The 23,007-nt window shown below is 37.4% G+C and overlaps 1 protein-coding gene across 4 annotated transcripts in view; it reads right to left on the bottom strand.

The window, feature by feature from the left end:
• NBN (nibrin) overlaps window positions 1–23,007 on the bottom strand; it is a 58,494-nt gene that overhangs the window by 19,446 nt on the left and 16,041 nt on the right. For all 4 annotated transcript variants that reach the window (XM_055546712.1, XM_055546711.1, XM_055546713.1 and 1 more), the window contains 3 exons: window positions 15,425–15,542; window positions 14,706–14,899; window positions 5,353–5,450 (listed from right to left, as the gene is read on the bottom strand). In XM_055546712.1, coding sequence (XP_055402687.1) covers window positions 5,353–5,450; window positions 14,706–14,899; window positions 15,425–15,542 — 410 coding nt within the window. The remainder of the gene's footprint in view (window positions 1–5,352; window positions 5,451–14,705; window positions 14,900–15,424; window positions 15,543–23,007) is intronic.

The raw sequence follows: 23,007 nt of genomic DNA, 5'->3' as shown, positions 1-23,007 counted from the left end.
AACGTTGCTAGGAGTGTGCCACATTGAGGGAATTAACTACAGCACCCAGTTTTCTCCTGATCCTCAAAGCCTGTAAGCAGCAGCCTATTGGCATCTGTGATGAGCTTATCTGAACCAAATCATGTTAAAATTACCTCAAATCTTTCCTGTTAAATGATTATCAACTTAAAATAAAATAATCAATATCAAATAAAAATAAACTCAACTTAAATTCTAATTCAATTTATGCTTTAGTCAGGAGACCAAAAAATTAAAATTTCTACCCCCATGAAAAGTATATTTACCATATCTACACAAATCAAAATCAAGATGAATTTAATTTTCAGAAGGAATATACTATTTGAAGACATAAACAGTTTTAGACAGACATTTTTTGGCTACTCCAGGAAACCATAATGATCACTTCATCATTTTATATACCAGGATAGAAATTTAACTCAAGTGCCATTCTTCTGGAATACTTTTCTTAAACCTCCCACACTGAATTAGCTGCCCTTTATTCTGGCTCCCCTACCACCCTTTACATCAGTCTATTAACTGTTAACACACTCTTTTTAACTTTTTAATGCTAGCTGTGTGACCTGTATTACTTAAACTCCCTGTGCCTTAGTTTCCTCATTTATGAAATGAGGGTAACTACAATATTTTACTCACGTTTTAAGGGCAAAATGAACTGATAGATGTATAGCACTTAGATAAATCTTGGAACATAGTAAGGACTATGCAAGTGCTGCTGCTACTAAGCCAATTCAGTCGTGTCTGACTCTGTGCGACTCCATAGACGGCAGCCCACCAGTTCCTCCGTCCCTGGGATTCTCCAGGCAAGAACACTGGAGTGGGTTGCCATTTCCTTCTCCAATGCACGCACGCATACTCAGTTGCTTCAGTCGTGTCCGACTCTGTGCGACCCTGTGGACAGCAGTCCACCAGGCTCCTCCGTCCACAGGATTCTCCAGGCAAGAGTACTGGAGTGGGTTGCCATTTCCTTCTCCAATGCACGCACGCATACTCAGTTGCTTCAGTCGTGTCCGACTCTGTGTGACCCTATGGACAGCAGTCCACCAGGCTCCTCCGTCCACAGGATTCTCCAGGCAAGAGTACTGGAGTGGGTTGCCATTTCCTTCTCCAATGCACGCACGCATACTCAGTTGCTTCAGTCGTGTCCGACTCTGTGCGACCCTGTGGACAGCAGTCCACCAGGCTCCTCCGTCCACAGGATTCTCCAGGCAAGAGTACTGGAGTGGGTTGCCATTTCCTTCTCCAAGGGATCTTCCCAACCCAGGAATCGAACCTGGGTCTCCAGCATCACAGGCAGATTCTTTACCAACTGAGCTATGAGGCAAGCCCAAAAGAAACACATAAATTGAACCTAATGAACCAGAGTAACTGTTCGTTAACAGTAATATTAAGGACAACGCTCTCCTTGCTAAAATACCATAATGAGAGGGATTTGCTCTACCCTGTTCACCTCTTTATTCCAAGTTTTCAGAATAATTAAAGGCATGTAACAACTGTTCAAAAAATACTTGTTGAAAGATGAATGAATGAATACGAAAGGAAAAGAGGAAACAAAGGATGAAGAAAAGGGAGGAAATGTATTTACTCTGTTCCCCCCAAACTAGCTATGTTCTAAAATTGTTTAAGTCAGATGGCTATGATTTGGAATGCACACAGACCTACCTATGAATATGTGCAAGACATTATAACACAGATTTTACCAATTTGTTATGACCATGTTTCCATATGAAACAACACAATAGAAAAGGTACTGGTCTAGTAGTCAGAAAACCCAAATTTTAGAACTGTCTTGGCCATTTTGGAGCTTTTCCCAGGAGGCTCAGAAGTAAAGAATCTGCTTGCCAATGCAGGAAACATGAGTTTGATCCCTGGGTTGGGAAAATCCCCTGGAAGAGGAAAAGCAACCCACAGCAGTATTCTTGCCTGGAAAATCCATGGACAGAGCAGCCTGGCAGGCTACAGTTCATGGGGTTGCAAAGAGTCAGACATGACTTAGCAACTGAGCACACACACACTCTTGGCCATTTTATTTACAGGACCTTAACTTTGCTTAGCCTTCAGGTCTCTTACCTTTTATTATCAGAAAGATTAAATGATCTCTAAGGACCTTCTGGCCATAAATACCTTTCTAACAGCATAAATGTAATAAAAATTTTGATAAATGATAAAACTTTGTTGGCCCATTCAAGCAAAGATAATCTTATGTACCAATAACTTAGTTCAATTAAGCAAATATTCATATCAACTACAAACAAGTATCATGCTTGGTGATATCAGAGAATTTGAAATTAATAAAAGCTTACAATCAATCTAGTGGCTGAAAGAGGCATGGAAACAACTGGTGATATTTCAAAGTAGAAAGAAACTCTAACTGGAATGAAAAAAAAAGTTACCGGGATAAAGAAAACAGAATAATTAACCTGGAGAAGAGTAGTGAGAGAGGAAAAAAAACTTAGAAAAACTTCATGAAGGAGGCATGCATTCGTGAAATGAGTCAGATTTTGAAGAGCAGTGTTGGCATTCTAGGAACAGGGACCATGATGAACACGATCAAGGTGTATGGCACATATACAAATATAGCATATTATACATAAGTTATTTTATTTATAAGTTAGAATTATTCCCAAATAAATTCTAAAAGAAATGCTAAAAAACTTATAAGTTAGAATTATTCCCAAAGAAATTCTAAAAAACATGTCATATATACCTCTAGGGAAGTATACTAAACAAAAGAGATGAGGATGGGAAGAGATAGGCCACAGCTAAACTGTTGAAAGCTCAAAAATCTAGACAAAGGCTTAAGGATTTATTTGACAGATAATAAGAACAAGCAAAAGTTTTTAGGAAATGGGAAAGTGATTCTAGTGGCAAAGTGAAAAATTAACTGTACAGATGAATATGGAGGCAGGACTCGCACTGGGGGCAATTGTAACAGCCCTCAGGAAAGAAAGATACGGAGGGTTCAAATAGGGCAGGATCTTGATGGTAGCAAGCCCCGCGAGCAGAAGCTACAGAGGGAGAATTTCAGGTCTTGGGTGAGTAAAAAATGACTGAAGTTGATGGTCTGAGTACCTCCTCTCTAGCTCAGTCCTTCCTTAGTTTCTTGGAATTTATATAATAAACAGGAGGTTAAAATCAAACAAAACAAACCAAAAAAAATCTGATGCCTTGGCTGCATCCCACAATATCCTGAATTATACAGAATGTGAATCTGCATTAAAAAAAAGTTTCTGAATCACCTAACTGAGAACTAGTTTTCTGAAAGAAAAACAAAGGACAGTTGTCTCGAACAGGTACTGGGAAAGGGGAGCCACTCACATAGACTCAATGATTGTTTGTTTTTACATATTTTTGTTGTGTTGTTAAAATCTGAAATTATACATAGAGTTGTTTTTTCTATAACAGAACAGAAATCCACTGTCAACAAAATAGTATCTACAGTATATGCTATTTCTAAAGGGTTGGGAGCTCTCCAATGGGCAGTTTCTCCAAGAATATGGCTCACTTTTGGTATCTACATCAAAGTAGTTTTCTAAAAGAGGCTGAAGAGATACTTTACTTCTGACTCTAAGGATAAATTCCGAGAATCTCAGTCATGAATTTTGAGGAAACAGTCACCATACCACAACTATAATGAAAATTTCACAAGCTCTTAAAACTGTATTTGAAGGTTAACTGTTTACAGACAGAAGTATATCCAGTGCACTCATGGGAAAGGGTAGAGATTTCAGGTGAATAAACATTCTCACCAAATCATAAAATCTAAGGACTAGCTGTCTATCCTTTTATATCTGCTTCCAGTAACCCTCACACCATCAATCACAAGAGCAATAGAATATTATCATAACAGCTTTGACTTAAAGAGTCAGTTTGAATTAAATTATTTCTTATGTGACCTCTGGCTAATTTCTTAACCTCTCTGTACATCAGTTTCCTCACCTATAAAATGCAAAAATGTCATCCCTCTTAAAAGGATTGTTTTGCATATTAAATTGGAATGCCATATGTAAAGCACTGCAATCTTTGCAAATTCAAGCGACAGCAGCTACTATTACCAATCAGAAGGTACACTGTCCGATTCTATAGGCGCCATTCAGTGGGCTACAATATAAATGACACCTCCTGGAGGGCATAATCAGGTGGTGCTGTCCTAACTTGTCTTTTGGTTCAAGTCCAATAACTGCTGATAAGTAACTATTAAAAAGAATCTAGGATGCAAATAAATGTATAAAGAAATACTGAATGGATGCACTCATAGCTAGACAAAGAAAAGTTAGAAAGGACAATAATAATAAATGTAAGCATATCTAAGGTAAAGAAGTGAGAAGGAAAATATTAATGAACCACCTTCTCAATGGCAACATCAGCTTATCAAGAAAGTAGGGGAGTGTGTTTTTTAAAAAAGGGTAATAGTTGTTCTGTGTAAAATGGCTTTTGTAATAGTCAACGTGGAGATGATCATAATATGCATTCTTCATCTCCATAAATGGCACCATCATCCAACCAGTTATTCATGCCAAAAGACTAGATCTAAATTGTTTCTAAATCCTACACAGGCAAGACCTGCTGGGTCTAGCTCCAAAACCTGGCCTCCGTTTGTTTTCTGCTCTCTTCTGTGCTGCCCATCTTGGTCCAGGGCACCAGGCTCCTCTCACCTGGACCTCCACAGGAGCTTCTACCCATGTCCCCACTTCCATTTGGGGCCTTTGGAATCCCTTCTCCACACAGGTGTGATTGTGATCTGTTCCTTCTACCTGGAATTCTGCTATCGAGATCCTTCCATCACTGCCTTTCCCCATCACTTCAGGACATGAGGAGCTCAAACACGACATACTAAGTGAGACCATACGTGACCCCCAATCTAAAAGAGCCTACTCCCAGTCTCTATCAGGTCACCTTGTTTCAGCCTTCCCTTTGTACTTGGCCTTAACAGAACTTATGAGATATGGATGCTTGTTAACTGTCTGAATCCTGACTTCTAGGATATAAAGGGAAAGGGGAAGTCGCTCAGTCGTGTCCGACTCTTTGTGACCCCATGGACTGTAGCCCACCAGGCTCCTCCATCCATGGGATTCTCCAGGCAAGAGTACTGGAGTGGGCTGCCACAGTAAAGGTATCTTGTTTACTTTATTCACCACTGTTCCTTCAGTACTTACAACAGTGCCAAGTACTTAGTAGCCACAAATATTTACTGAATGAATAAATGAATGGATAAACATATGACCTTTAAAAGATGGTGAAAATGGTCACCCCGGTAAGTATAATGTACATACAGCTTATCATCTATTTACATATAAAGTTGCTGAAGAATCAATAAAATAATATTTTAATTACCTGTACCTGGCTGGCCCTGTGGATCACAGTAATTCTCTGTAGTAACAAAAAGAACTGCTAATCCAATTTCTGCTTCTGGAATAGGTCTAAGACCCCGCCTGTTAGAATAAAATAGTTTAAGCATAATAATATATTAAAATTAACAATTTTTATTAAGATGATATCAAATGAATCTATCCTTTTTTCCCCTCAGGTGATATCACAATTTAATGGTACAGAGAGAATTGCAAATACATATATAGTACTAGCTTATTCACTGGAGCAACATTACATTGTGCAAGTTCATCACCTTTTAGTAATTCAATTATTTCACTTGTAAAATACAGATCTAAGCTAAGGGATACAGATCCTTCCAGTTCTAAAACTATAATTTTCACACTAAGAACAGTAATATTCAGATGAAGCAATAAAACAGATTTTTTAAAGCAAATCTATGATTACTAAAATCCTAAGATAAGACTTAAAAGAGAGAAAGAAAAAGTGGGGGCAGGGGGGAGAGAAGGAGGGGAAAAAAGTACAAAGAACTATATATAAATTACATCTATATATGTATTATAATTTTACGTTTAGTAAATCAAATCATTTGACCAAATTTACATGTATTAATGAATCTTATTAAAGGAATCTTATGGTGAACTCATTTTTTGTTATTCTGTAATGTGAATAATGACATAAACCAAATATAATTTAACTTAATAATGCTATATAGAAACTACACCTCAAGTTTCAAGAGCTTTTAAACTCTTTTTAATATGTATTACAGAGATATTTTAAGTGGTTGAAGTAGCTTAAAAGGTCTTTTTCAAATGTTTAACATTTGAAAAATGTTTCACTTTTCTTTGTAAAATGAAAAATTTTGGTTCTTTGTAAGGTTTTTTAAAAAATGACTAAAATGTATATGGAAAAATAAAAAGCCAAGAATAGCCAGGATGCTTTTGAAGAGCAGAAAGAAAAGATCTGTCCTACTAGATTCCCAGTACAGTGTAACTATACTTGTACCAGTACCACACTGTCTTAATTACTAGGACAATTTAAGCCTTGGAATCTAGTAGGACAGACAAAAGCCAAAACCGTTCCCATGCATGTGAAGTCCCGTGGTATAAAATAAATGAGTCTCAGATAGATTAAATTTCAAAAACAAAATATCAAAATATTAGTAAAAAAACTGAAGGGAATATCTTTTTGATCTCTGAGTAGAAAAAGATTTCTTAAGTAAAATTAAAAAAAACACATTGATTATGAAAGATAGTTAACTTTTAGGATAATAAAATTAAGGACTTTCATTCATCAACACAATAAAAAGAAACTTTATAAAGTGGTAACAGATTCTGCAATACATAAAAGTTACAAAAGGATTAATGTCAAGAATATATAAAGAACTACAAATTTTTTTTTAAAGGCACACAAATATGCAATTACCATAAAATCCAGAAACTGTACTTGTGGGCATTTATTCCAGAGAAATGAAAACTTACGCTTACACAGAAACCTGTACACAAATGTTCACAGCAGCTTTATTTGTAACAAAAACTGAAAAAACACACACATTCTTCATGGGTGGATGATTCAACAAACCGCAGTATATCCATACCACAGAATAAATAATATATACATATGCATATGTATTTTAAGCGGCTGAAGTAGTTTAAAGGTATTTTTCAAATGCTTAACATTCATTGTTTTGAAAACAACCCTGAATATTCATTGGAAGGACTGATGCTGAAGCTCCAATACTTTGGCTACCTGATGCGAAGAGCTGACTCATTGGAAAAGACCCTGATACTGGGAAAGATTGAAGGCAGGAGGAGAAGGGAGGGACAGAGGATGAGATGTTTGGATGGCATCACTAACTCAATTAACATGAGTTTGAGCAAACTCTAGGAGATGGTGAAGGACAGGGAAGCCTGGAGGCTGCAGTCCATGAGGTCACAAAGAATTGGACACAACTTAGGGACTAAACAACAATTTAACTTCGACTTGAACTCTGTGCAATTATAACAACACTAAAAAAAACAGATTTTAAAAAGTATCATAAAATGATATATATGAATACCTACTTAATATTTTAGGCAATTCAAAATTTACTATACTACCAACACTTCTGAAACTATATACTATATTATGAAAATTAGTTATAAAGATTGGCTTTATAAAATACACACTTCATAACAATGTTATACAGACATACATCATCTTAAATGGAGAAACACTAGAAGCATTCCTTTTAAAGTCAATAGTAAGATAAATGTGGCTACTATCACCACTTTGGATGTCCCAGTTCATCCAACAGCTTTGGATGTCCCAGTTTGTCCAAAACCAAGAGAGAAAGAGAATAACAGAGAGCAGTACCAAAGGCATAAGAATTAAAAAGGGGAGAAATATTATTTACAGATGATATGGTTTATAGAAAAAAAGACTACGGATAAATTAGAAATAAAGGATAGCCTGACAAGGTGGTGGGATATGATATTATTATCAATGTCAGCTGAACTTCTATACATTAACAGTAAACTGGAAAATGTAATTAAAAATATCCATATATGGTTGTCGATACCATGAAACACTATTCAGCAATAAAAAAGGACTGATATACAAAACCTAGATGAATCTCTGAGGAATCATGGTGAGTGAAGAAAAAATTCTAAAAGGGTATATATATGCTGTTATGATTTCATTTATAAATATGTATTTTTAACAATAAAATTTTAGAAATGGAGAACAGATTTATTGGTTGCCAAAGTTTAAAGACAGGGAGTGGGAAGTGGGGAGGGATGTGTGGTTATAAAAGAACAACATGAGGGATTCTTGTGGTGATGGAACTGTTCTGTATCTGACCTATGGTGAGTACACAAACCTACACATGTAGTAAAATTATAGAGAACTATTAATATATATACACAGACACCACACACACAGAAGAACATATAAAACTGGGGAAATCTGTACCTTAATAAAACGAATACAATTATCCCAATAGAAAACTGGGCGAGAGACATGTATTTCACACAGGGGGAAAACTAAATGTCCAATAAACATTTGAAGAAATGTTAGCCATCACTTATGATCAGAGAAATATAAATCAAAATCACAAGATATGATTAAATATTCATTAAACTGGCAAAAATGATAGTCTGAAAATGCCAAGTCTTGAAAATGGTGTGCATCTAACTTTATCTCTTATATAGCATGGGTAGAAGTATAAAGTGGCAAACAGTTTGATACTGTTGAATGTTCTAACCCTAGTAATGCAGTAATATATCCAAAGAAAATCCTGCACAAGTACCGGCAGGAAACATACAAAGATGGTCTCAACAGTTTACAATAATAGAAATTTATTTAAAATAACTAATTAGTGAATAAAATGAATATATATTATTTTAGTTCAATGATGACAGTGTATCATATAATCCAAAGATTGTAATTCATTCAATTTTATGCAAAGCCATGGAACAAGTGAGAAGAGAAAGCAAAGGAAGAGAGGATAAAGAGAAAAAAATCAGCAACAGGAAGAGTTCCTGAATTTGGGCTAAGATACTGGGAACATATCTCAGCAAGGACAAACATCAGGGTTATATTGTTCCCCTAGACTTCTAACTTTTTTCAGAGATATTTAACTGATATCCTATACCCACTTCTGACAACTAATCAACAGAACCATGGCACTAACCAATCCCAATGTTGGCAGATTGTATGAAATTCAGTCAATAGCTGAAGTTACTGGTTTGATATAACTGCACTTTCCATGACAATCAATGGCTTAGACTAACTGGACAGGTGTTATTTTAAGTGATAGTTTTTCTCAAACTGTAAAATCATCCTCTCTCCAAAACCAAACTGAAACAGGGCCCGAAGATTACAGAACAAAATGTCACCTCATGATCTGGTCACTAGCCTCTGAGCAACCTTGCATCCTGGCTCCGTTCTTACCTCAGGGTCCCTATACATGAAAGGCAGCAAGATGGGATGGGCTCTGGAACCAGACTCCGCGGGTTAACATGCTGGCTCCTCTCATCAGTCCCCGTGTTCTACTCAAATCCCTTTTTGCCCTTTCTGCACAATGAGAATCATGACAAAAAAAATACACAGGATTCTGTGTGGCTTAAATATTTAAAATATGTCTTAATATATGTAAAATGCTTAGAACAGGACCAGCTTACAGTAAATAAGTTATTATTGCTATTGTCTGCCATGTCTTTTAAAAACTGGTCATAGGTAAAATACTGCTTGAAAGAAGCTTTCTCTATTTAGAATAAACTTCTCCCCCCTGCCCTGTTACTCTGCTTCCTTATACACATTTGTAGTTATCTGTTTACTTGTCTCTATCTGTCTTTTCCTCTAGACAACCATGGCTATCTTGTTTATCATTATATCCCCTGTGCCTAAAACATAATTACAGTACATTTTGGTTGTAGTAATATGATGGTACTTTTGTTACACAGGTATTTCCTTTTTCATAGCAGTTACTACATCTCCATTAAGCAAAATATTTATGGGACACAAGACTGAAGTTTTACTTTTTACTCCGGCAAATTCATTTTTTACTCAGCCATTAAAAAGAATACATTTGAATCAGTTCTAATGAGGTGGATGAAACTGGAGCCTATTATACAGAGTGAAGTAAGCCAGAAAGAAAAACACCAATACAGTATACTAACACATATATATGGAATTTAGAAAGATGGTAACAATAACCCTGTGTATGAGACAGCAAAAGAGACACTGATGTATAGAACAGTCTTATGGACTCTGTGGGAGAGGGAGAAAGTGGGAAGATTTGGGAGAATGGCATTGAAACATGTAAAATATCATGTATGAAACGAGTTGCCAGTCCAGGTTCGATACACGATACTGGATGCTTGGGGCTGGTGCACTGGGACGACCCAGAGGGCTGGTATGGGGAGGGAGGAGGGTGCAGGATGGGGAACACATGTATACCTGTGGCGGATTCATTTTGATATTTGGCAAAACTAATACAATTATGTAAAGTTTAAAAATAAAATAAAATTAAAAAAATAAAATACAATAAAATGAAAAGGGAAAAAAAAAAATTAAAAAAAAAAAAAAAAAAAGTCCTTCATGGTCAGTAGAACTCCTGGGATAGGAAAAATGAATACTGGAGACAGCTTGTTTATTTATGGACATTTTAGACATACAAATACCATAAGCCCTAATAACTTTTTACTAAGTGAATAAGAATTTAGTCAACAGACTGCCAAGGCTGACTTTTTACTTTGTACTTCAAAGATTATTAATATAAATAAAGAGTCCAGGAAAAAAATCCTTGCTTTAGTGATTTCAAATGATCCTCCCCCCCATTACAAACACTATTCTAGTATATTTGATACTTTTTTTTCTGCTTTCTTATGAAAACTGAAAGTGAAAGTAGCTCAGTTGTGTCTGACTCTTTGCAACCCCATGGACTATACAGTCCATGGAATTCTCCAGGCCAGAATACTGGAGTGAGTAGCCTTTCCCTTCTCTAGGGGATCTTCCCAACCCAGGGACTGAACCCAGGTCTCCCACATTGCAGGCAGATTCTTTACCAGCTGAGCCACCAGGGAAGCCCAAGAATTCTGGAGTGGGTAGCCTATTCCTTCTCCAGCAGATCTTCCTGACGCAGAAATCAGACTGGGTTCTGAATTGCAGGCAGATTCTTTACCAACTGGGCTTCCAGGGAAGCCCATTTCTATAGTAGCCTATATATACAGGAGGGATAAAAATTTTTATATAAATTTTCAATGGGTACTAACCATCCAGGGAAAAATACATTTCTAGGCTATTTCAGAAAACATTTTACATTTGAGTTTTAACTTTCTCAACTACATAATCTAGAGGAAAACAAATACTATTTATAAAGAGTTGTATATTCTGCAAATTCTATTAAAGTAACAAAAAAGAGGCATAAAATATGTACTGAGAGAAAATTATCATGGATAAGCCTATTCTACTTTAAGCATACTAAGTCACAATAAATTTTCAAACCATATACAATAAAATCTTTGTAATAATTCTTGTATATATTATTATTCAGTTGCTCAGTCATGTGCAACTAGTTCTGACCCCATGAACTGCAGCACACCAGGCTTCACTATCTCCCGAAGTTTGCTCAAACTCATGTCCCTTGAGTAGGTGATGCCATCCAACCACCACATTCTCTGTCATTCCCTTCGTAACCTGTCCTCAATCTTTATTTTTTAATTAATTAATTTAATTGGAGGATAATTTCTTTACAATACTGTGGTGGTTTTTGCCATACATCGACATGAATTACCCACGGGTGCACACGTGTCCCCCCATCTGACCTCCCTCCCACCTCCCTCCCCACCCCATCCCTCTGGGTTGTCCCAGTGCACCACCTTTGAGTGCCCTGCTTCATGGACCGAATTTGCACTACTCATCTATTTTACATATGGTAATATATATATTTCAATGCTATTCTCTCAAATCATCCCACCCCCACCTTCTCTCACAAAGTCCAAAAGTCTGTTCTTTATATCTGTGTCTCTTTTGCTGCCTTGCATATAGGATCGTTGTTACCCTCTTTCTAAATTCTATATATATGCATTAATACTGTATTGGTGTTTCTCTTTCTGACTTAACTTCACTCTGTATAATGGGCTCCAGTTTCATCCACCTCATTAGAACTGACTCAAATGAGTTCTTTTTAATAACTGAGTACTATTTCATTGTATATATTTACCACAACATCCTTATCCATTTGTCTGCTGATGGACATCTAGCTTGCTTCCATGTCCTAGCTATTATAAATAGTGTTGCAATGAACATTGGGGTACATGTGTCTCTTTCAGTTCTGGTTTCCTCAGTGTGTATGCCCAGCAGTGGGATTGCTGGGTCATATTGTCCTCAATCCTTCTTAGCATCAGGGTCTTCTCCAATGAGTCAGCTCTTTGCATCAGGCTGCCAAAGTACTGGAGTTTCAGCATCAGTCCTTCCAATGAATATTCAGGGTTGATGTCTTTCAGGATTGACTGGTTTGATCTCTATCAAGCGTCTTCTCTACTACCACAATTACAAAGCATCAATTCTTTGGCACTCTACATTTTTTATGGTCCAACTCTCACATCTGTATATGACTACTGGAAAAACCACAGCTTTGACTATATGGACCTTTGTCTCAGTGATGTCTCTGCTTTTTAAAATACACTGCATAGGTTTGTCATAGCTTTTCTTCCAAGGAGCAAGTCTTTTAATTTCATGGCTGCAGTCACTGTCCACAGTGATTTTAGAACCCAAGAAAATAAAGTCTGTCACAGTTTCCATCTTTTCCCCCACCTATTTGCCATGAAGTGATGGGACTGGATGCCATGATCTTCGTTTTTTGAATGTTGAATTTTAAGCCAACTTTCTCACTCTTCTATTTCACCTTCATCAAGAGGCTCTCCAGTTCTTCTTTGCCTTCTGCCATTAGGGTGGTGTCATCTGCATACCTTGAGATAACTGATATTTCTCCCGGCAATCTTGATTTCAGCTTGAGTTTCATATAGCCTGGCATTTCACATGATACATTCTACATAGAAGTTAAATAAGCAGGGTGACAATACACAGCCTTGATGTACTCCTTTCCCAACTATGAGTCAGTTTTCATTGTTCCATATCTGGTTCTAACTGTTGCTTCTTGACCTCCATAGAAGTTTCTCAGGAGACACATGAGGTGGTCTGGTATCTCATTTCCTAAAGAATTTTCCACAGTTTGTTGTGATCCACACAGTCAAAAGCTCTAGCGTAGTCAATGAAGCAGAAGTAGATGTCTTTCTGGAATTGCCTGGCTTTTTCTATAATCCAACGAATGTTCGCAATTTGATCTGTTACCTCTGCCTTTTCTAAATCCAGTTTGTACATCTGGAAGTTCTCTGTTCATTTGCTGTTGAAGCCTAGCTTGGAGAATTTTGAGCATTACCTTGTTAGCATGTGATAAATGCAACTGTGTGGTAGTTTGAACATTCTTTGGCGTTGCCTTTCTTTGGGATTGAAATGAAAATTGACCTTTTTCCAGTCCTGTGGCCACTGCTGAGTTTTCCAAATTTGCTGGCAAATTGGGTGCAGCACTTTTAACAGCATCATCTTTCAGGATTTGAAATACATCAGCTGGAATTTCATCACCTCCATTTGCTTTGTTGGTAGGAATTCTTCCTAAGGCCCGCTTGACTTCACACTCCAGGATATCTGGCTCTAGGTGAGTGATCACCATTGTGGTTATCTGGGTTATTAAGACCTTTTTGATATAGTTCTTCTGTGTATTCTTACCACCTCTTCTTAATATCTTCTGCTTCTATTAGGTTCGTATCACTTCTGTCCTTTATTGTGCCCATCTTTGTATGAAATGTTCCCTTCATATCTCTAATTTTCTTGAAAAGATGTCTAGTCTTTCCCATTCTATCGTTTTCCTCCATTTCTTTGCACTGTTCATCTAAGGCTTTCTTATCTCTCCTTGTTATTCTTTGGAACTCTGCATTCAGATGGATATATCTTTCCTTTTCTCCTTTGCCCTTCACTTCTCGTCTTATCTCAGCTGTTTGTAAGGTCTCCTCAGGCAACCATTTTGCCTTTTGGATTTCTTTTTCTTGGGGATGGTTTTGATGACCACCTCCTGTACAATGTTACGAACCTCCGTCCATAGTTCTTCAGACACTCTGTTCATCAGATCTAATCCCTCGAATCTATTTGTCACTTCTACAGTATAATCATAAGGGTTTTGATCTAGGTCATACCTGAAAGGTCTAGTGGTTTTTCCCTACTTTCTTCAATTTAAGTCTGAATTTGGCAATAAGGAGTTCATGATCTGAGCCACAGTCAGCTTCTGGTCTTGTTTATGCTGACTGTATAGAGCTTCTCCATCTTTGGCTGCAAAGAATATAATCAGTCTGATTTTGGTATTGACCATCTGGTGATGTCCATGTGTAGAGGCTTCTCTTGTGTTGCTGGAAGAGGGTGTTTGCTATACCAGTGCATTCTCTTGGCAAAAACTCTGTTAGTCTTTACTCTACTTCATTTTGTACTCCAAGACCAACCTTGCCTGTTACTCCAGGTATCTCCTGACTTCTGACTTTTGCGTTCTAGTCCCCTATGATGAAAAGGTTATCTTTTGGGGGGTGTTAATCCTAGAATGTCTTATAGAACTATTCAACTTCAGCTTCTTCAGCATTAGTGGTTGGGACACACACTTGGATTACTGGGATACTGAATGGTTTGCCTTGGAAATGAACCAAGATCATTCTGTCATTTTTGAGATTGTATATGCCTTTATATTACTATGTGGAATATAAAAAATTTACATATAGAATAACCTACTTTCCCTTAAAAAAAAAAAAAACTAATAAAGAATAATTCTGTACCTTTGGAGTATATCCATAATTGAATGAATCCATTTTTTCTGAGAGTCAGGAATTAAAGTCTGTGAATCTGTTAGTCCTGCATCAACAACACAGGTTCCAGGAGCTGAAAAGAAACTATCATCTTCTTTACTTTCTTCTGTTATCAACCTAGCATCTCCTCCTCCAAATACAACAGCTGCACTTAATTTTTTATGCTAAAAATGGGGGAAAAAAGGAAAAAAGTAATGCACAGCCATAATTAATTTCTTGAATACATACTTAAAATTAAATGATTCTACTTCTTGACAGGACAATCTGAGCTTCCATTAGAAGAAAACCCCTCGTTCACTAGATACCATTACAGTCCCTCATTACACAGTTCTGGAGCTGTGAGCTTACTTACATTTTTCCACTTATAACATAAAGTTCTGGAACTCTCAGTTCATCACATAGAAGACATTCAACAGGTGCTAACTAACTGAACAAATTAGAAGTTAAATAAAAGTTTTTGGTCTCTTCCTTGTATATATTTATATAAACTTAATCGGCCAATTAACAGACATTAAGAAACGCCACAGCCATATACATGAACACTGCGCAAGTTCTGGGGCCTGGGCAGGTTTTATTTCCCTTCAGACACTGACACAAGATCTCAAAAGGAAATGTATTAACAACTGATAACTGATCATTTATCCTAGTTTATAACACTGTCTTCAGGAAAATTTAGCTTATAACATTACCTGCTTGGCATTTAGAAAGACAAATGTTTTCCCTTTGAAGATTTGTTTTCTTTCCTGGCGTCCTGATAGATCAATATTTTTACTTTCAATAGCTGGTTCATCAACAGGTGGGTAAAAACTATAAAAAATAAAGTATATTATAATTACATACTACACTGTACGTATAACATGAAATTTGTAAACAGAATTGGCAATCTGGACTAGAAAACTAGAAAGGCTTAATTTCCATAATACAACTGTATTGTTAAAGAGTTTTACCTGGGACTAAAGGACTGAAAGTACCAAAATGCTTTTACTATAAATACAGTGACAGGTGCAACACAGAACAGCAGAGCTGTTCTTTATTTTCTAAAACTACATAATGTAAGAGTAGGCAATCATAACAAGAGACAATTAAATATATATAAACTAAAAAATTATGTGAATTACAAATGGCTAAGAGATAAAAAGTAATACAAAGAAGTTTTTAAAAAGTAACAAAAGTAAACCAAAACTGAAAAAAAAAAATAGTAACAAATGGTTGAAATATCATCCATTAGAAATCAAATTCTATTTGCATATTAGACTTGCTTGCATGAGTGTGTGCTCAGTCTCTGCACTGTGTCTGACTCTTTGAGATTTCAAGGACTGTAGCCTGCCAGGCTCCTCTGTCCATGGAATTTTCCAGGTAAGAATACGGCAGCAGATTGCCATTTCCTACTCAGATCTTCCCAACCTAAGGATAGAACCTGTGTTTCCTGGTTCTCCTACACTGCAGGCAGATTCTTTGCCACTGAGCCACCTGGGAAACCTCATCGTGTTTGGTTATAAATCTCTTCAGAGAAGCTCAGGAATTTAGAACCTATATTTTGTCAGTTTAAAAAAAATTTTCAAAGATTTAAAAACACAATCTTTTAGCTCTTTAAGGCAATACTCTCCTTAAGGTAATACTATAAACACATCTTAGTCATCCATAGATATTAGGGAATAGAAGAAAATAGAAAAGTAAAATCAAGAGATAATTACTAAAACTTCTCATCAGTCCATAGTTTCAACTTTCTATATAGTCAGTTCTTTTGTTAGAGCTATTAACTGACCAGTCTTTTAGTTTCTCTACCTTCTAATAAAAATTACTAATGTCCATGGATAGAAAGACTTAATATTGTCAACATGTCAGTTCTTCCCAGCTTGATCTATAAAAATAAACACAATCCAAATAACTTCCAGCAAGTTACTTTGTGAATATCAAAAAACGGATTCTAAAGTTTATACAGAGAGGAAAAAAATTTAGAATAGCCAACACAATATTGAGGAAGAACAAGATTAGAGTACTGACACTACCAGAATTCAAGGCTTAATATAAAGTGACAGTAATCAGGAGAGTGTGGTGCTGACGAAAAAAACAGACAAACAGATCAGTGGAAGAGAACAGAGAACCCAGAAATGGACTCACATAGAGTCAACTGATCTTTTACAATGGACCTTACACAGTCTTTTCAACAACTGGTGATGAAACTGGACATTCACATACAAAAAAAATGAATTTACACTCAGATCATACACTTTTCACAGAAAATAACTCACAATGGATCATAGACCTAAATATAAAAGCAAAAGTATGAAACTCCTAGAAGATAACATAGGAGAATATCTAGATAGCCTTGGATATGGAGATGACTTTTTAGATATAACACCAAAGGCATGATCCATGAAATAAATAATTGATGTGAGACTTCATTAAAATCAAAAAGTTCTGCTCTGTGAAAGATAATGTCAGGAGAATGCAAAGATAAACCACAGACTGGGAGAAAACATTTGCAAAACACATATCTTATAAAGAACTGTTATCAAAAATATATAAAGAACTCTTAAAATTCAACAATAAGAAAACAAACAACCTGATTTTTAAAAACAGCTGAAGACTTTATTAGATACCTCCTCAAAGAAATATAGAGAGCAAATATGCATATGAAAAGATGCTTAGTATCATCATGTATCATCAAGAAAATGCAAATTAAAGCAAAGAGATACCAATACACAATTAAATGTTATAATTTCCTAAACTTTCATTTACCATGTTTGTTTCAGGCTAATGTATCTCTTGGGTCTGCAATTTTATTACAAGATAATAAGTTAACTTGTACCCGTTTCATGGATATTGGCAGAAGACGGAGACTCCTGGGTCAGAGAAAAGCTGGCAGTAAGCCTCACTGTGTTTGCAGCAGCTCCCCTTCCATACCAAGTTCGACGGGGATGACACAGACTGTACCTCCCGAAAGCAGTGTTACAATGAACTTAGGAATCCACGCATTTTATAAGAAGCTTTCAGCAGGCCTGCTCTTTGGCCTTGGAAGGAGGTATTACTTCATCCCTCCAGGTTTCTCACTGTAAACAGAACCCTGAGAAATGGCCTAGGTATAGGGCAGTCAGGGAATCAGGCAGTCAGGGGTCCGGGCCTTACACTGTTGGAATATTCAGCTAGTTTTGTATGATGTAAGGACTCTCTTCCAACAGTGTTTTCTCAAAACAATGCTTGTTGTTTGAAATAAAGTAACTGAGAAAGCACTCTATGAGAAACTCTGCAAATTTTCAAATAAAGGGAAACTCCCTTTTTCTCTTGAGGGATCATTTTTTTAATATTCAGACATAAATAATATTTTAATGGACTTCTATACTAGAGCACAGAGTATCAAAATTCAATACTTCTTTTAAATGGAATCATCTATATTGGTACTTCTATAACAGTGTAAGAAAATCAGACAATACTAACCATATTAGGTACTCTATCTTACCCCTGACTTACTCTGTTTCATGGTAACAGTGCAGAGATGCAGACATAATTGCAACAAAAGAACTACATTTTTTGTTAGGTAAAAATATTATAGTTTGCTTGCTTGCATGTTCATCTAGTCAAGGCTATGGTTTTTCCTGTGGTCATGTATGGATGTGAGACTTGGACTGTGAAGAAGGCTGAGCACAGAAGAATTGATGCTTTTGAACTGTGATGTTGGAGAAGACTCTTGAGAATCCCTTGGACTGCAAAGAGGTCCAACCAGTCCATTCTGAAGGAGATCAGCCCTGGGATTTCTTTGGAAGGAATGATGCTAAAGCTGAAACTCCAGTACTTTGGCCACCTCATGTGAAGAGTTGACTCATTGGAAAAGACTCTGATGCTGGGAGGGATTGGGGGCAGGAGGAGAAGGGGACGACAGAGGATGAGATGGCTGGATGGCATCACTGACTCGATGGATGTGAGTCTCGGTGAACTCCAGGAGTTGGCGATGGACAGGGAGGCCTGGCGTGCTGCGATTCATGGGGTCGCAAAGGGTCGGACACGACTGAGCGACTGATCTGATGTTTATTTTTATTTCATATTCTTTTATAAACCATCTTACTACTATTTAATACCTTAAATTTAATCTTTTTTCTATTTAATAACTGAGTACACAGTCTTCCATAAACATATCAAAATGGATCCCAATAGGTATAGGAATCTATTAAGGCAAAAAACTACATAATTTAAAATAGTATTAAAACTTGATTATCCAACATGAACTAAATAGTCTTTCCTAGTAAACACTGAGTTAGGAGTTATTGAACAATCTTAGAGTACGGATGTTTCATTACACCCATTACAGTTAATACAGTCACAAATTGAAGTCAGAAAAAAAACTATGCTTAACCTAAAGTAAAAAACAACAAAAAAGCAAGTTGAATACACTGAGATTCTAAATAAGTAAGAATCAATGACTGATTCTAAAAATTCCAAAAACCATAAAACATATCACCAGTAGTAAAAAAACTTATCAGATCCATGAATTCCTAAGTAATCTAGAATTAAAATGGTTTATTAGCTGTAACAAGAGTCATTATTTACAGTATTTATAGACTTTTCTAGGGAGACTCATAACAGGCACTAGGCAAGTTGGGCTTCCCTGACGGCTCAGCTGGTAAAGAATCTGCCTGTAATGCAGAAGACCCCACATCGATTCCTGGGTCAGGAAGATCCCCTGGAGAAGGGATAGGCTACCCACTCCAGTATTCTTGGGCTTCCATTGTGAATCAGCTGGTAAAGAATCCACTGTAATGCGGGAGATCTGGGTTTGATCCCTGGGTTGAGAAGATCCCCAGGAGAAGGGAAAAGCTACCCAATCCAGTATTCTGGCCTCGAAAATTACATGGACTATGTCTATGGGATCACAAAAAGTCTGAGAGGACTGAGCGACTTTCACTTTCAAGTTGGTAGTAAGTGAAGTTTCAGAGGAGAGATCAGTGCTTTCAAGTTCTCACAGGGATCTAGGACTCAAACAAGGTTAAGAATCATCTATATCAAAATCTCAGGAATTCTCTGGTGGCTCAGTGGTTAGGACTCCATGCTTTCACTGCTGAGGGCCTGGGTTCAAACCTGCAAGCCACTTGGTATGGCCGAAAAATAAAGAAAATATGATGGAAACCCAGGCGGCGCGGGTTGGGTTCGGTCGGGGGGTGGGGGCAGGGGTGTCGGTCCCAGTTGTGCTCTCCGGGGTCGCCATTGCGGCTGGGAACGCCCATTTAGTGTGCTCCTGGGTCCCCATGGATCAGCATCCAGTGAGCAGAGGGGAGGGGTGCGGACCACAGAATATATAGGTGAACTATAAAGAAAGCTGAAAGCAGAAGAATGGATGCTTTTGAACTGTGGTGTTGGAGAAGACTCTTGGGAGTCCCTTGGACTGCAAGGAAATCCAACCAGTCCATTCTAAAGGAAATCAGTCTGGGTGTTCATCGGAAGGACTGATGTTGAAGCTGAAACTCCAGTTTTTGGAGAGCTGACTCATTTGAAAAGACCCTGATGTTAGGAAAGATTGAAGACAGGAGGAGAAGGGGACGACAGCGGATGAGATGGTTAGATGGCAACAGCGACTCAATGGACACGAGTTTGGGTAAACTCTGGGAGTTGGTGATGGACAGGGAGGCCTGGAGTGCTGCAGTTCAATGGGGTCGCAAAGAGTCGGACACGACCGAGCGACTCAACTGAACTGAACAGAAAAACAAATGCTGTTCAAGGACACTGAAAGAACCCTGATGTTAAAAATCAGATCTGTATGGTGAGCAATGCCTAGAAATCCATGAGTTGACGCATAGTATTATGCCTATCATCCTTGTAGTTCCCTCAGTGAAATACATTGCGAAAAGCTCTTCCTTCGTGGTATAGATTCATGAAGAAGCTAAATAGCATGAATCCTTTACGTTGACAACCGTGAATTTAAATCTCCTGTGAATCCTATGGGACAACCACACATACCAACATGATTTATTAGTATTATATCAATATTTTTAGTCCTACTGTATTTCAACTAAAAATATCAATATACAATGGTACATGAAGTCAAGACATAAAATCAGGGCAAATACAAAACATTACATCCTTTGAGAAAGGGAGCGAAAAAATAATGTGCTTTGCGTATTGCATTTTTATGTATTAGATTCTCAAGTATTTTATTCACCACACCCAACTGAATGGTTCACAAATGTTTCAGAGAGGAAAGGATTATTTCTCTTTAACAACGAGAAGTTCAATTGCTCTCAAAGCAAATACCGGACGGTAATCACTATGAAGGACAAACTTGATTATTCATATTTATATTACTCATTCATTAGCTGGCCAAAGGTACTAGATCTGTTACTTTTTTTTTTTTTTTAATAATATCTGCATGTGAAAGTTAAAGTGGCTCAGTCATGCCTGACTCTTTGTGACCCCATGGACTATATAGTCCATGGCATTCTCTAGGCCAGAATACTGGAGTGGGTAGCCTATCCCTTCTCCAGGGGATCTTCCCGACCCAGGAATCAAACTGGGGTCTCCTGCATTCAGAAAAATCATGTCCTTTGAATTTCCATTTTACTGTATAGGATCATGGCAATGTGATTACAGAAAACTGTTTAGTTTCCAAAAAAAAAAAAAAGAAAGAAAATATGATGATTCCTTTATAGAAGAAAGCATACTATCTGTTAACCAGATTATAAAATACATGAAACCTCCCAAGTGAAAACTGAAAACAAAGAGAAAATCTGATGTTCAGTTACTTTTAAAAGCAAATACACATTATCAGGTATAAATAGTTTGTAAAAATATCTGCACTGGGCAAATCAGTTTAAAATAGGTAGTAATATTTTATATATATTTATATACATATGCACATATATATTAAAGGAGAAAGGGAGACTACACTAAAGCCTTTGACTGTAAGGATCACAACAAACTGTGGAAAATCCTTAAAGAAATGGGAATACCAGACAACCTTACCTGACTCCTGAGAAACTTGGATGCAGGTCAAGAAGCAACAGTTAGAACTGGACATGGAACAAAGGACTGGTTCCAAATTGGGAAAGGAGTATGACAAGACTGTATATCATCACCCTGCTTATTTAACTTATACACAGAATGAATACATCATATGAAATGCCAGGCGGGATGAAACACAAGCTGGAATAAAAATTGCTGGGAGAAATATCAACAGCCTCAGACAAGCAGATAATACCACCCTAATGTGGTTTTTCCTGTGGTCATGTATGGATGTGAGAGTTGGACTGTGAAGAAGGCTGAGTGCTGAAGAATTGATGCTTTTGAACTGTGGTGTTGGAGAAGACTCTTGAGAGTCCCTTGGACTGCAAGGAGATCCAACCAGTCCATTCTAAAGGAGATCAGCCCTGGGATTTCTTTGGAAGGAATGATGCTAAAGCTGAAACTCCAGTCCTTTGGCCACCTCATGCGAAGAGTTGACTCATTGGAAAAGACTCTGATGCTGGGAGGGATTGGGGGCAGGAGGAGAAGGGGCCGACAGAGGATGAGATGGTTGGATGGCATCACTGACTCGATGTGAGTCTCGGTGAACTCCGGGAGTTGGTGATGGACAGGGAGGCCTGGCGTGCTGCAATTCATGGGGTCGCAAAGAGTCGGACACGACTGAGCGACTGATCTGATCTGATCTGAATGGCAGAAAGCAAAAAGGAACTACAAGAGCCTCTTAATGAAACTGAAGAGGAGAGTGAAAGAGCTGGCTTAAAATTCAACATTCAAAAAATGAAGATCATGGCATCTAGTTCCAACACTGCATGGCAAGTGGAAAAAAAGTGGAAGCAGTGACAGATTTTATTTTCTTGGGCTCCAAAATCACTGCAGTGAATGCAGCCATAAAATTTAAAGATGCTGACTCCTTGAAAGAAAAGCTATGAGAAACCTAGACAGCATATTAAAAAGCAGACATATCACTTTGCTGGCAAAGGTCCATATAGTCAAAGCCATGACTTTTCCAGTAGTCATGTAAAGATTTGAGAGTTGGACCATAAAAAAGACTGAGCACTGCAGAACTGAAAATATCTAGTACCAGAATTGTGGTACAGAGAAACTCTTCAAATTCCCTTGAATAGCAAGATCAAACCAGTCAGTCCTAAAGGAAATAAAATTCTGAATATTCACTGGAAGGACTGATACTGAAGCTCCAATACTTTGGCCACCAGATTTGAAAAGCTGACTCATTGGAAAAGACCCTGATGCTGGGAAAGATTGAGGGCAGGAGTAGAAGTGGGCAACAGAGGATGAGATGGTTAGATGCCATCACCAACTC

Source organism: Bubalus kerabau, chromosome 14, assembly GCF_029407905.1.
Source record: "Bubalus kerabau isolate K-KA32 ecotype Philippines breed swamp buffalo chromosome 14, PCC_UOA_SB_1v2, whole genome shotgun sequence".
Lineage (NCBI taxonomy): Eukaryota > Metazoa > Chordata > Mammalia > Artiodactyla > Bovidae > Bubalus > Bubalus kerabau.
The sequence above is the reverse complement of the archived record's forward strand: the minus strand, read 5'-3'. Positions and strand labels throughout refer to the sequence as shown.